The sequence below is a fragment of the Myotis davidii genome, unplaced genomic scaffold (genome assembly GCF_000327345.1).
Source record: "Myotis davidii unplaced genomic scaffold, ASM32734v1 scaffold370, whole genome shotgun sequence".
NCBI classification, from domain to species: Eukaryota; Metazoa; Chordata; class Mammalia; order Chiroptera; family Vespertilionidae; genus Myotis; species Myotis davidii.
Window position 1 is genome coordinate 1,577,361 of NW_006288615.1, and position 12,284 is coordinate 1,589,644.

General features: G+C 41.5%; 1 protein-coding gene across 2 annotated transcripts in view; it reads right to left on the reverse strand.

The window, feature by feature from the left end:
• The window catches only part of SLC16A14 (solute carrier family 16 member 14), a 24,115-nt gene continuing 11,831 nt past the window's right edge, over window positions 1–12,284 (reverse strand). For both annotated transcript variants that reach the window (XM_006760406.2, XM_015561851.1), the window contains 2 exons: window positions 9,620–10,597; window positions 1–2,695 (listed from right to left, as the gene is read on the reverse strand). In XM_006760406.2, the coding sequence (XP_006760469.1) occupies window positions 2,544–2,695; window positions 9,620–10,597 (1,130 nt within the window). In that variant the 3' untranslated portion in view covers window positions 1–2,543. The remainder of the gene's footprint in view (window positions 2,696–9,619; window positions 10,598–12,284) is intronic.

Here is a 12,284-nt window from a genome sequence, read left to right on the forward strand (position 1 = left end):
CATCTTTAAACAGGACAACATTTATTTAGTTGTACATAAATTAAAATTACTTGGATACATGAGGGGAAAACTACGAAGCACAAATACACAATTAACCTTTTATAATATCTTCAAAGAACTGTAAATAATAACATTTTAAACAGGAAATAATACATGTGCTATAATTCTTTATAGCATTCTCTATTATTCTGTTGTCAACGTGAATATTGCAGGGAGATTTTACCCTATTTTTGTAAAATGAGAACTTCTGTGTGGTAGAAACCACCACTTCTGTAAAAACGGTCAGTCAACAACGGCACAAACTGAAGGTGAGCAGGTTTAACTTAGACATGATACTGAAGCCGGGTCATTGGATAAAAGTTGATATTTATGATTGCATAACCAGCAGTGTGAGCATCAAAATGCATTGGCTAGAGCACCATTCAAAACCTTCAACACTGCCTCTTGTTAATTTTGTGTTGTCAGAACATGAAAGTAATGAAGTTCTGTGGTCAGTTTTAAAACACATGTTTTTCCATCTAACCATCCTAATTTTGTCATATATAGATGTAAAGAGAGAGAGAGAGAGAGAGAGAGAGAGAGAGAAAGAGAGAGAGAGCATTGCCTCAGCATTTCATATTACATTTATCAAAATAGAGAGCTGAGTTTGTTAACAGCAGCCAAAGCTGTAATGGTACTAAATAGGTCATTGTGTTGAACAAAATGGAGTGTGCCATGCCATTTATTAACTAAACTAATTTACAGGCAATTCTCGAATCATTGGAGGTATACTAGCCATGCTCTTGTTTCTCCTTTTCATTAGCTGCCTTTTATTATTACTGTTATTTTCGGGGCCCCTCTCACTGTGCAACCCCTCCCACTAGGCATCAGGGCAGAAAATAATGAAGATGAAACAAAGAGGAAACTTATCTCTATGCAATTACATGTCAACAGCTCTGAAGTGTTTCATAGAGTAAGACACTGAAACCGCTAGCCAAATTAGGCAGGGGGTAGCATTCCGTGTTTCTAATTATTAGTATCATTCCTGCCTCTAATTACCAAGGATAACTGAGAATGGTCTGTACTTACTGTAGATAAATTTGACCCAAGACACTGGGCAATGATGTTAGAGGATTTTTGTGTGTGATGAGCAAATTGTGAGTAGAAATTTAAACAGTTCTAAAATATGTGTAAACAAGTAAGGCAGCCAGAAATTTCAAAATGACTCTGGGAAGAACATTCTGCAATCTGAAAAATCTTTGGCTTAGAAAAATAGAGCTCTCAGATAAAAGAAGAGAATTTGATGTCATGGATCACAGTTATCTTCTGTAGGAAATAGTTCAGGAGACTGTTTTTAAACTGTGTATAGCTCAGCCACTGGAGAGGGGCTGTTTGCTACCACTACTCCAAGGTCTGGTGCACAGACACCCACACCAAAGCGTTTATTACCCTCACAACCTCAGAGTCTTATATTCTGGATTTGTAACACATTTTACAAATAATTTAATCACCAACTTCATATCAACCCGCAATTAGTTCTCTATTTTATTTACCGAGCACGAGAACTCAGAAAATTTTTTTTATAGGCCCCAGATAGTGCTCATAAACAAAGAGGAGGATGATATGAACTAAAGTGCTTGAATCATAGCCCTTGATTCAGAAGTTGTGAGCACAAATACAACTTTCACTAAGGAAATTGTTATTTAGGTTTTGTCTTAAGATTCCATGTATAACTGGATCTTACTGGATTAGGACTGATGGCAAATGCTTTTCTTGGAGGAAGATTGAGAAATTGTACTCCCAAGCTGCAGAATTCTTTCATAAAAATAGACATTTTTTTCTTTAATTGTACTATATGTATTACCTTTGAAATTACAGCCTGTATTTATTTTACAGTGAGAGATCAATGGCTTCCTGTAACAATGAATTTCTGAAACCTAGTCATATTCTTGTGCTTAAAACCCATTTATCTGTGAGCTTCCCAGAAGCATTTAGATATTTTATTGTCACTTTACACAGTGCAGGCAGACCTCAGAGATATTGCGGGTTTGGTTCCAGACCACTGCAGCAAAGTGAGAGTCACAATAAAGCAAGTTGCAACCCTTTTGCTGGTGGAGGGTCTTGCCTTCGATTTGTAAAACACACAATATCTGTGAAAAGCAATAAAGTGAAGCGCAATATAATGAGGTCTGCCAGTAGTTGGGCTGAAAAGCTTTTATTCCTTGTCTCTGTTTTAAAAAGCTGTATCTAAAACCCTAGTCCCAGTGGATGGCGAGAGAAAACGGTTTTTATGAGGGCATTTCTACCAATTACTAATAGGCTGTCTTTGAAGGACATTGTCACCCCTACAACGCGTGAAGTCCTTAATACCACTCATCGCTTCTCCCCAAGTGGAAGAAGGCAGTGCTGCTCTTACATGAAGCAATGACGATGGCATTTACAAATGACAGTGCCAGTGACCATACAAAAGCGTTTTCCCACGATATGTCATTGGCTCCTCACAGCGACCAGGCGAGGTAGGCGTGAGAACCACAAGGAAATCTCACATGAAACATCACGTGACACTACACCTGTGTGCCACCCATGCATTTCTTTCTGGATTGTTCTATAATCTGAATACATGGTTGAATGAGTAAAAAGAGGATTCCTACCAGGTAAAGTAAACCACATATATAGAAGGAAAAATCATATTTTTGTGTGATGTCGTAGATCCACCCTACAAAACAAAAAAGAATATATTCAGTGAATATAGTTGCTAAATTAAAGTCAACAACACAAAGCAAGCACTAATTGTGACTATAAATATGTCTATAATATATGTGTATGTCATTTAATGCCTAAAACTTTTCCTCTAGCCCTTTTTAAGTCTGGGCTGTGTGAACCAAAGTCCTCACTACCTGGGGATGAGTGCATTTATCTTCTAAGCCCTGGGGACACTTTTAAAGGCACTGTAACAGTAGCCTACAGAACCCATGCTGGAGAATTCTTCTGCTCATAGCCCTCAGGGTAATTCTCAGGCAGGCACAAAGCCAGCAATGAAAAAATGAATCTAATGATTTTGGTTTTTTACAAATATAAATACAAATCTTTCCCAAAATCTTCAAAAACAGTTTTGAAGAAATTTCTAGTGTATATCAAGAGGCTTACAAGAAGTCAGTTGGGCTTTCTGTCATTCTGAAGTATATGAGGGTAAACATCCATTTCAGAAAGAATTACATTTCCCAGGTTCTACAAAATTCATATTTACAGCTATAAAACTTTATACTTACGAAAATTTAAGTTGCCAAATAGATAGCCTTAAATGCCAATTTTATCAGTTCCTTTTAAATAATACTCTAATATTGTAATCTAATACTTTCAGATAATAATTTTACTGGTCACTCTATAAAATACTACAGTATTTCATTGATTCTAAGATACCATGAATTACATTATTGCTACCTTATGTATCAATAAGAAAGACATATCCTTGTCAATTAAAATATGACTCAATGTTTTGTAGGACTTCGTAAAATGCATTCTGATTTTAGAGATGTTAAACATGAAAAAAAGTCTCAGAAACTATAATATGTTTCTTTCCCTTCAGTGATTAATTCTAAGAGTCAGTCACATGCCATGGTCCCCACATAGCCAACAATGCAAACAGAGGATTAAGCCACACACAAAAATTTTATTTATGGTAAAAATGTAAGCATAAGCATTTGCCTTTTCCATTTCAAGTGCATTAATTAGCAAAGGCATCAAAAAAATATAAGTAATTTAATGACCAAACACAGCATTTCATGGCCACATTTCAAAATATGTTTTAAAAAAATATATTACTGTCAAATGAATGCACATATGCAACTTAACCTTCTCCCACCAACAAATAACTACACAAAAGTAACTGTTAAAGGAGGAGCCAGCACCTCCGACTTCCTGGTAACTCTCCATATCATGTTGTTTACTGTATCTAGTGCACTGTGGATGTGCTTGGATCAGTCATGGTAGTCATAAAGAAAAACAAACACTAACAGCATTAAAAATTAAAATTTTTAACCACCCCAAAGCTATGAATTCTGGATATACTTTAAAAGTTAACCAAGTTTTGAGTTTGTCATTTGATTAAAAAATAAAATAAAATATCAGACTCTTTCCACGTGGCTTTGTAAAATGCTCTATCGTCTTAATCTCCAATTTGAGACAAGAGGAACAGAAAAGATTAGACATATAATCCGAAAATAATGACTCTGCCTCAGAACTAAATCAGAAAGGCGCACTGACATATGAACAAAACAAAACTAACAAACAAACAAAAACTTCTGCTCAGTGTCACCACTTGGCCACCATGGACCACTGTGAATCATGACCAATGAATGAGTCCTTTGCAGATAATGCAGAGAAGTCTGTACATGTAAGTGGAGTATACACACAATGGGACTATCCATAAGCGACCATTTAAAAACATCAATAACTGTAAATGAGGTTCTCATACTCCACTCATCCCAGAGGAAAGATGACCTTGTAATTTTAATAGTTAAATCTTCACTTTTCATATGATCAACTAACAGAGCAGAAAATGATGGCTCTAAACAACAAACACTGATAGCTGCAAGGAGTTGCTGAAATACCATTGCTGCTTAGCACAGACCTCAAAATAGGACAAAATCCTAACTGGCTGGAAAATTAATTTGTTTTTAGTTCAGATGATTTACTTTTTGGGTGAGTGGTTAATCTAAGTTCCAAGGCTCTTTGATGTGTTCTTCCCACTGCTCTCCCTTACTGCCCTGAGCTGACCACGAGCACAAGCCATACTAAATATTTTGAAGTTTCAAACACATTTATCTTGGCTCCTCCTCTGTAGATGGACTATTTATTTCCCCTTCTAGAGGGTATAATAATAAACACCATCTCCCTTGGAACATCCTCACACCTCCTTCCCACCACACCAGGCCCCCTCTTGTCTCTGCAGACTACAGAAAACGTCTGCTAAGTATCCTATATAATAAAAGCCTAATATGCTAAGTGTCTGGTCGACCAGTCAGCCGTTCAACCAATCAAAACATAATATGCTAATGATATATACTAAGGCCACTCAACTGCTCACTACGATATGCACTGACCACCACGGGGCAGACGTTCCAACTGGTAGGTTAGCTTGCTGCTGGGGTCTGGCCCAATTGGGACTGAGTGAGATGGGCCAGCCATGCCCTGGAGCCCTCCCGTGGTCCCTCTCTGGCTGACCAGCTTCCTGCATCCCTCCCCAGTCCTGATTATGCACCGCTAGGGTCCCTTGGCCTGGCCTGTGCCCTCTTGCAATCCGGGACCCCAGTATTTAAAAGTTACTTTTTTTAAAAGTACACCCAACTTCACCAAACAACAATACAAATTGGAGGAATAGTCCCCAATTTTATGTTCGATTAATCCCATAAGTTTCTCCAATCTACCTTTAAGATTTCTTTTTAAATGACTCTGGATCCTTTTATCTTTCTTTGGCACCTCTAGTTTGCACTCAACTCAGTTCTGAGTCAGATGTAAAGCAAGTCAGGAGATGTTGTACTTGACCACGTACGTGCTTTGACCCAGCACATGTGGACAAAACTCTTCAGAAACCAGGGGTTTCAGACAAGCTGTCCTTAACCATCTCTACCTACAGGTCTAATCCTGGTTCCTTGGTTTGCAGCCTGGGATCCTTGGCAACTTTGGATCCAACCATCAATTCAAATCAACAGCTTCAAAGTAAAATCTGGTTCCCTATAAAATTACATTTCCTTTTCATCTGAGTTTGTCAAATGATGAATGACAGCTGTTTTTCTTACTTATTAAATGTTTTCCCAGCTTTTGGTGGAAAACATTGCAAATTGTTATTAGGTGTTATATTTCAAGCAATTGGAGGAAATATGTGTAGCTTCTTGGTCAGTCAAATCTGTTGGCCGAGTTTTGCTACATTTTACACTGGAAAAATTTAGAAAAGTATCTGTTATTATTACATCTTTAAAGGAGAAGAACTGAATGCCCAGCAATATCATAAATGAATTAGACCAAGAAATTCATGCGGCTAAGTGACATGGTGAAAATATCTGTTCAATGTCTTTGATTGTACATTCTTCTCCTTAATGGAAATGTGTGATTGCTACTAAATTGTACCAGAATTTTTGATGCCAGTTGAAACTGCTTTGCAAAACGAAAAACACATTCATTTCCAAACCCATTTTTAAAAGGTGATGTGAACAGTAATTTACCTTGTAGCAAATCCAGCTAAGTAATTTCTAGCCCACCTGAAACTTCTAGCAAGATTTTAATGTTATTGAGTCGCTCATATTGTCAGTCACTTCTGAACTACAATGCATAAAGGCTGGGCTTGCATCTCACTGCAGGGTTGGCTGCTTGGCCAGGAAAGTCAATGACTTAGACACAATGTGGTTAGCCAGTGATGTGTTCAGCGTTCCTTAGTGCATGGGTTCGGTGGAAGGAGAAGAAACAAACAAAAAGAAGCAAAGTCCTCTTTAGGCTGCGGGCCTAGAGATGCACATCATAGCAGTGATTTTAGAGTCTCCATAGCAGCATGTGACACACCTTCATAGAAGGTTCTGAACCATTAATACACGGTTTCTACCATCGTGGTGAGTCGCATTCATCTAGAGTCCACTTCTAGGGAGGAACCTTGAAGCGGGTAGAGATAACGCCTGATGACTAAAGACTGGGTATAACTAACTCCCTGGCTTCTTTTTCATTTTTTAATAATATATGAAGCCTTTTTAAAGATTTTAATTTAATCTTTATTGATTAGAGAGAGAGAGAGAAATATCGATCGGTTGCCTCCTGTACCTACCCCAACTGGGAGTGAATCCCTAACCTGGGTATGTGCTCAAATACACCACCTCTGGTGTATGGGACAACACTCCAACCAATTTAGCCACCCCGACCAGGGGACTCTGCCTGTCTTCTAGTGGCAATTCCTTTTTCTTTCACTCAAGAAAGTGCACTAGAATTCAAATGTGTGAGGACATGGTCATAGGAATAGGACAAGGAAACCAATCTGGCAAATTTTGGTGCTTTAATTGACGGTGATCATGAATTACTTATGCAGCACCTCACAGCTGTGTTGTGATGCTGCTCTTGAAATCTGCTGGTCAATATAAAAATAATCCCAGACTGACCATTGGAAGCAGAAAGTTCCTGTGGATCATGCAAAGGACCATCAATGACAGATTCCATTTCCACATACACTATATACGAAGGACCTCCAACAAGAGGGTAGGAGAACCACAAATCCCTGTACCCTTAATGGATATTTCAGTTTAACATCTCTGGAAAGTACCATTGGTTGACTGATCCAACACCCAATCCCAATTCTTTTCTCTTTTCCTTTTTCTTGTACAAAGGCTGAAAAGAAACTACTCCAATTCTCAGTCTCCCTAGAAGCTTAGACTAGCTGTGTGACACAGTTCTGGCCAATTAGATATAAGTAGAAGTCTGCTGGAATTGAGTCTTTCCTTCCTCTCTCCTTCATATTTAAATGAGAATGTTGTGGTGGAGCCATATCATTTAGTCCCACTATCATCTAGTCCCAGGACTCTAGATTTCTGGTTACATGACACAATTAAATCTCTGTTTAAGCTACCATCGGCAGGGTGTTCTCTTATGGCCAAAGGCTTCCCTAATTGATAGAGAATTCGGTACAATGAGATCAATGAGCAAGTTCAGACTATTCAGCTGACAATAGTTTGTCACCTAGAAATACTGTGTCTGCGTCTGTGCATAGGCAGAGAAGAGGAGCAGCCTGACCCAGGAGACCCTGTAGATAGCCTTCAAATTTCCTAACGTGATTCTTGGGCCTTAACCTTAGTCACCCAGTTGCCAGTGCTATTAGCCATGCAGCCAAAATTCATGACTTCTTAAACTTCAAATTCTGATGGGGACTTAAATATGGGTGTGTCACCATAAGCCTTCCACCAGTGGGTTCCTAGGACAGGCAATAACTGTAGGATATGTACAAAGAGGGGGAAAGAAGGGATGGGGAAGGTTTTGTCCGGTACCCATGGGTTCCCTATCCACTGCGAAGAGGTATTCCTGCAGAGGATGTGAGCAGGGACATGTGAACAGTTGAGGCTCTACCGGGTTAGTTTATAACACTGCTCACAACCTCTGGCAGCTATGATAGTTGCCGACAGCCTTGGCCTGGTCACCGTGATGGCCATCTCCAGACATCTGGCCTCAGTCCCTGACTTCAATCCTTAGACACAGAGTAGACCCAGTCATCTTTCCCCAGTACCTGGCCTCTTGGGGATTGAGTCTACCTTCCCAACCCTTATGTGCCTTTCCACAAAGTGTAAACCCTCCCCATAAGAGGCTGCAGAGAGGTACTTGGCCTGGCATAGGACTTCTGGTATGCCTGTTGCAAAAAGCAAACTTTCTGTAGAACTGAGGTGAATACATGTGAGAGAACTTACGTTAGATGTCTGGCAACTAAACCTGAGGTAAGCAGAATGCTCCAACTCTCCCCAAATGCCCAAGTCTCAATCCCTGGAACCTGTGAATGTTACCTTACGTGACAAAGGGGATTCTGCTGATGCAATTATGTTAAAGGCTTTGAGGTGGGGGATTATCCTGGATGATCTGGTGGACCCCGTGTAACCATAGGTGTCTTCATAAGTAAAAGAAGGAGGCAGGAGAGTCAGCATCAGAGAGAGATGAGAAGATGTTGTGCTGCTGGCTTAGAGGTTGGAAGAAGGGACCAGGGGCCAAAAAAGCAGGCAGCCTCCAGAAGCTGTATAAGGCAAGGAAACAGATTCCTCCTTAGATCTGCTGACACCTTGATTTTAACCCATTGTGATCCAATTTAGCCTGACCTCTACAACTGTAAGATCATAAATCTGTACTGTTTGAAGCCACTACGTTCAAGGCAATTTATTCCAGCAGCAATAGAAAATTACTACAGGGCTAGATCCAGCCCATAGATGTGTTCTGTTGGATTTACAATCTTTTGAAAATCTGGAAATGTCACCTAAGTGTCCCTAGTCTTAGTTTTTCTTGGGAGACCTCCCCCTTCTTCCCCCCAACAATAGAAGATCAGACAATAGTTCTCCGTATCGCTTGGTGACAGAAATCAGCTGGAGCTGGGGAGAGGCTGCCCCCTTCAGTCCTGGTGGGGCTCTGCACTATCCTATTGTCTATCCACTTGACCACTGGCAGCTTACTTTGTAGATAAGGATCAAAAGTTCATGTGCATTCTACATGAAAGAATGACCTTTACCTTGCTGAAATGTATAAGTGAGAAATTTGGAGGCAGGAATGAAAAGGAGTAAGAGGCATGTACACAAATGGAAACTTCCTTCTCATTTACCTTGGACTTCATAACATCAATGAGAACACAACCTAACAATCTACATGCACTCTTAAGCTTTAAAACCTTGTATGGTTGCCTGACCAGAGTGGCTCGGTGGTTGAGTCGACCTATGAACCAGGAGGTCTGGGTTCCATTCCCCATCAGGGCACATGCCTGGGTTTTGGGCTCGATCACCAGTAGGGGGCATGCAGGAGGCAGCTAATCAATGATTCTCTCTCATCGTTGCTGTTTCTCTCTCTCCCTCTACCTTCCTCTCCGAAATCAGTAAAAAAATAAAAGTAAAATGAAATAAAAAAAACCTTGTGCAATTACCTGCAAACGGTGGTCCCAGCAATGCAGAGATGCCGTTAGCACAGATGATAATGCCATAGGCATTGGCCAGGTGCTCAATCCCCACCAAGTCTTCAGTCACTACGGGCATCAGGGAGAAGTAACCGCTGGAAAAGCCTATCAGAGCGCAGATGACCGCCAGGCTGGCATATGTGTGCATCAGTGGCAGAAGGAAAATACTGAGCACAAGGGTGAAGTTGGCCATCAGGAAGACATTCCAGACGCTGATGCAGGGCAAGTCTGCCACGATGCCCAGGATCACTTTTCCAAAGATATGAACTATTGCTATAATTGACGTCAGAGGGAAAACGTCGTTTTGCTCGGATAAATTATACAAATTGACTATTTCTGGGAGGTGAATGAAAGGGATGACAAAGCTGCTGTATGCAAACAGAGCCCAGAAAATAAAGGCTACAAACACCCTATTAGTAAAGAGTGAGGCTGCCCCAAAATAGCCGGAGTACCATTCCTGGAAGCCCTTCCTGACCCTGAGGGTCACCTGGCTCACCATCTTCAGCATCCGAAAGGCGCACATGTTCTTCCTGTGCCCGGCCTCCTCGGGGCACGCCTGGTCTGCAAGGTCACCCAGAGTCTCCTCGCGCCCGGGACTGCCCTCCTTTTCGTCTGCCCTGCCCAGCTGTCCACTGGACTTAACCGATTCCGTGGAGTGGGCAGGGGGGACTTGCGGATCTTTCCCTGCTGGGTCCTTTCCCTCCTTCCCAGGAGAGAGGGGCCTCATGAGCGCCCCGCAAACACACAGGTTTAAGGAGACGGCGCCTTGGATGAACATCGCGTTCCGCCACCCATACTCCGCGCACAGGTACTTCAGCAAGACCGTCATGAGGAAGGTGCCAAAGCCGGTCCCCGTGGTGCTGAGGCCCTGGGCAAGGGCGCGCCTTTTCTGAAAGTATCTGCCCACCATGACCACGGCCGGCAGGTAGGCCATCCCGCTCCCAAAGCCTGCGCGGTTGAAAGGGGAAGAAAAAGCACACAGCTCAACATAAATGGCCATCTCCAGAATCAGCAGCATTTGAAGATCATCTGCATTACATTATCCTTGTCTCTATGCTATTGAAAGACAACAACTAATACTTGTTAAAAAATAGCTCAGTGGGTAAGTACCAAGAGGGTCACCCCCAAAGTTTCTAGCCCATCAGTTCCCCCAACAGGCTTTGCAATACAAGTTATTTTGATAATAGAATAAGATCAATTCTCACATCAGAATGTAAGCTCTGGAGCAGGGCTGTGAATTTCTCGTCATCCTTCGTACTGTCTCTTACTACCCAGGACACACTTAGTGTGCTTAGTGATTTGCTGAAAGAATGCATGGCTTCTGAGGGCTCCTGTGTCAGGGTTAAATGCACAAAGTACCCAGGGAAGTGTTTACAGGGGATGAAGATCACCTCCAGGCAATATGCAGAAGCCTTAGGAAGGGGCCAATCAGTTCACAAATTAATTGGAAGAATAAAAGGAATTATAATGCGCTCATAAATAGACACACTTGAAGTCAAAGCCACCTAACACTTATTTATATCTCTGATTTTGAATTGTATTGTCTCTTTCTTAGAAAATAGGCACAGTTTGTGATCTGCACTGACAAAACTACAATGCTGGTGGGGGATGTTTGTTTTGGGGCCAGTGGTTTGGGGAATTCTCTACTTTCTCCTCAGTTTCGCTGTGCACCTAAAACTGCTCTACAAAATGAAGTATATTAAAAAATAAACAAAATGAAATTAAAATACTGGCCAAATGAAATGAAAATAGAGGTTATGGGTTTTATGCTCAAGTTCTAGGTACAAATAGGGAAACCATAATCCCCACTTCAATGACCATGGGGCCCCATTTGGACCTCCCAACATTAGGATGGCAGTGTCCTATATGACAAAAGGCTAATATGCAAATTGAATGAAAGGTGGAATGACCAGTTGCTATGATGCACACTGACCACCAGGGGGCAGATACTCAATGCAGGAGCTGCCCCATGGTGGTCAGTGTGCTCCCACAGGGGGAGAACTGCTCAGCCGCAAGCCAGTCTGACGGCTGGCGAGAGCAGCAGCGGTGGTGGGAGCCTCTCCCATCTTCACGGCAAAACTAAGGATGTCCCACTGATGGTGCAGGCCCACTCCCCAGTCGCACATCCCCCAAGGGCTCCTGGACTGTGAGAGGGCGCAGGCCGGGCTAAGGGACCCCTGCCTGAATGCACAAATTTTGTGCACTGGACCTCTAGTATAGTATAAAAGAGACTCTAACCAATATCACATGCCAAAGTTGAAGACTCCCCAGTTCAGCATCATTTAAGAGTTTCAGAATTACTTGAATTTGGAAGGAGACCAGAGCAATCATACATGAAAATACAATTGAAATTACCAGTAATTGAGTGCCTATGATAGGCCAGTTGCTTTACAGACTTTATCTGATTTAATTTTCAAAATCACTCTGAAAGCTAGCTGTGGTTATAAAAGGGCGCGTTGAACCTCATAGAGCAGTGATGGCAAACCTATGACGTGTGTCAGAGGTGACATACAAACTCATTTTTTTGGTTGATTTTTCTTTGTTAAATGGCATTTAAATACATACCGTATTTGCCGGCGTATAAGACGACTGGGCGTATAAGACGACCCCCTAACATTTCCACTCAAAATACAGA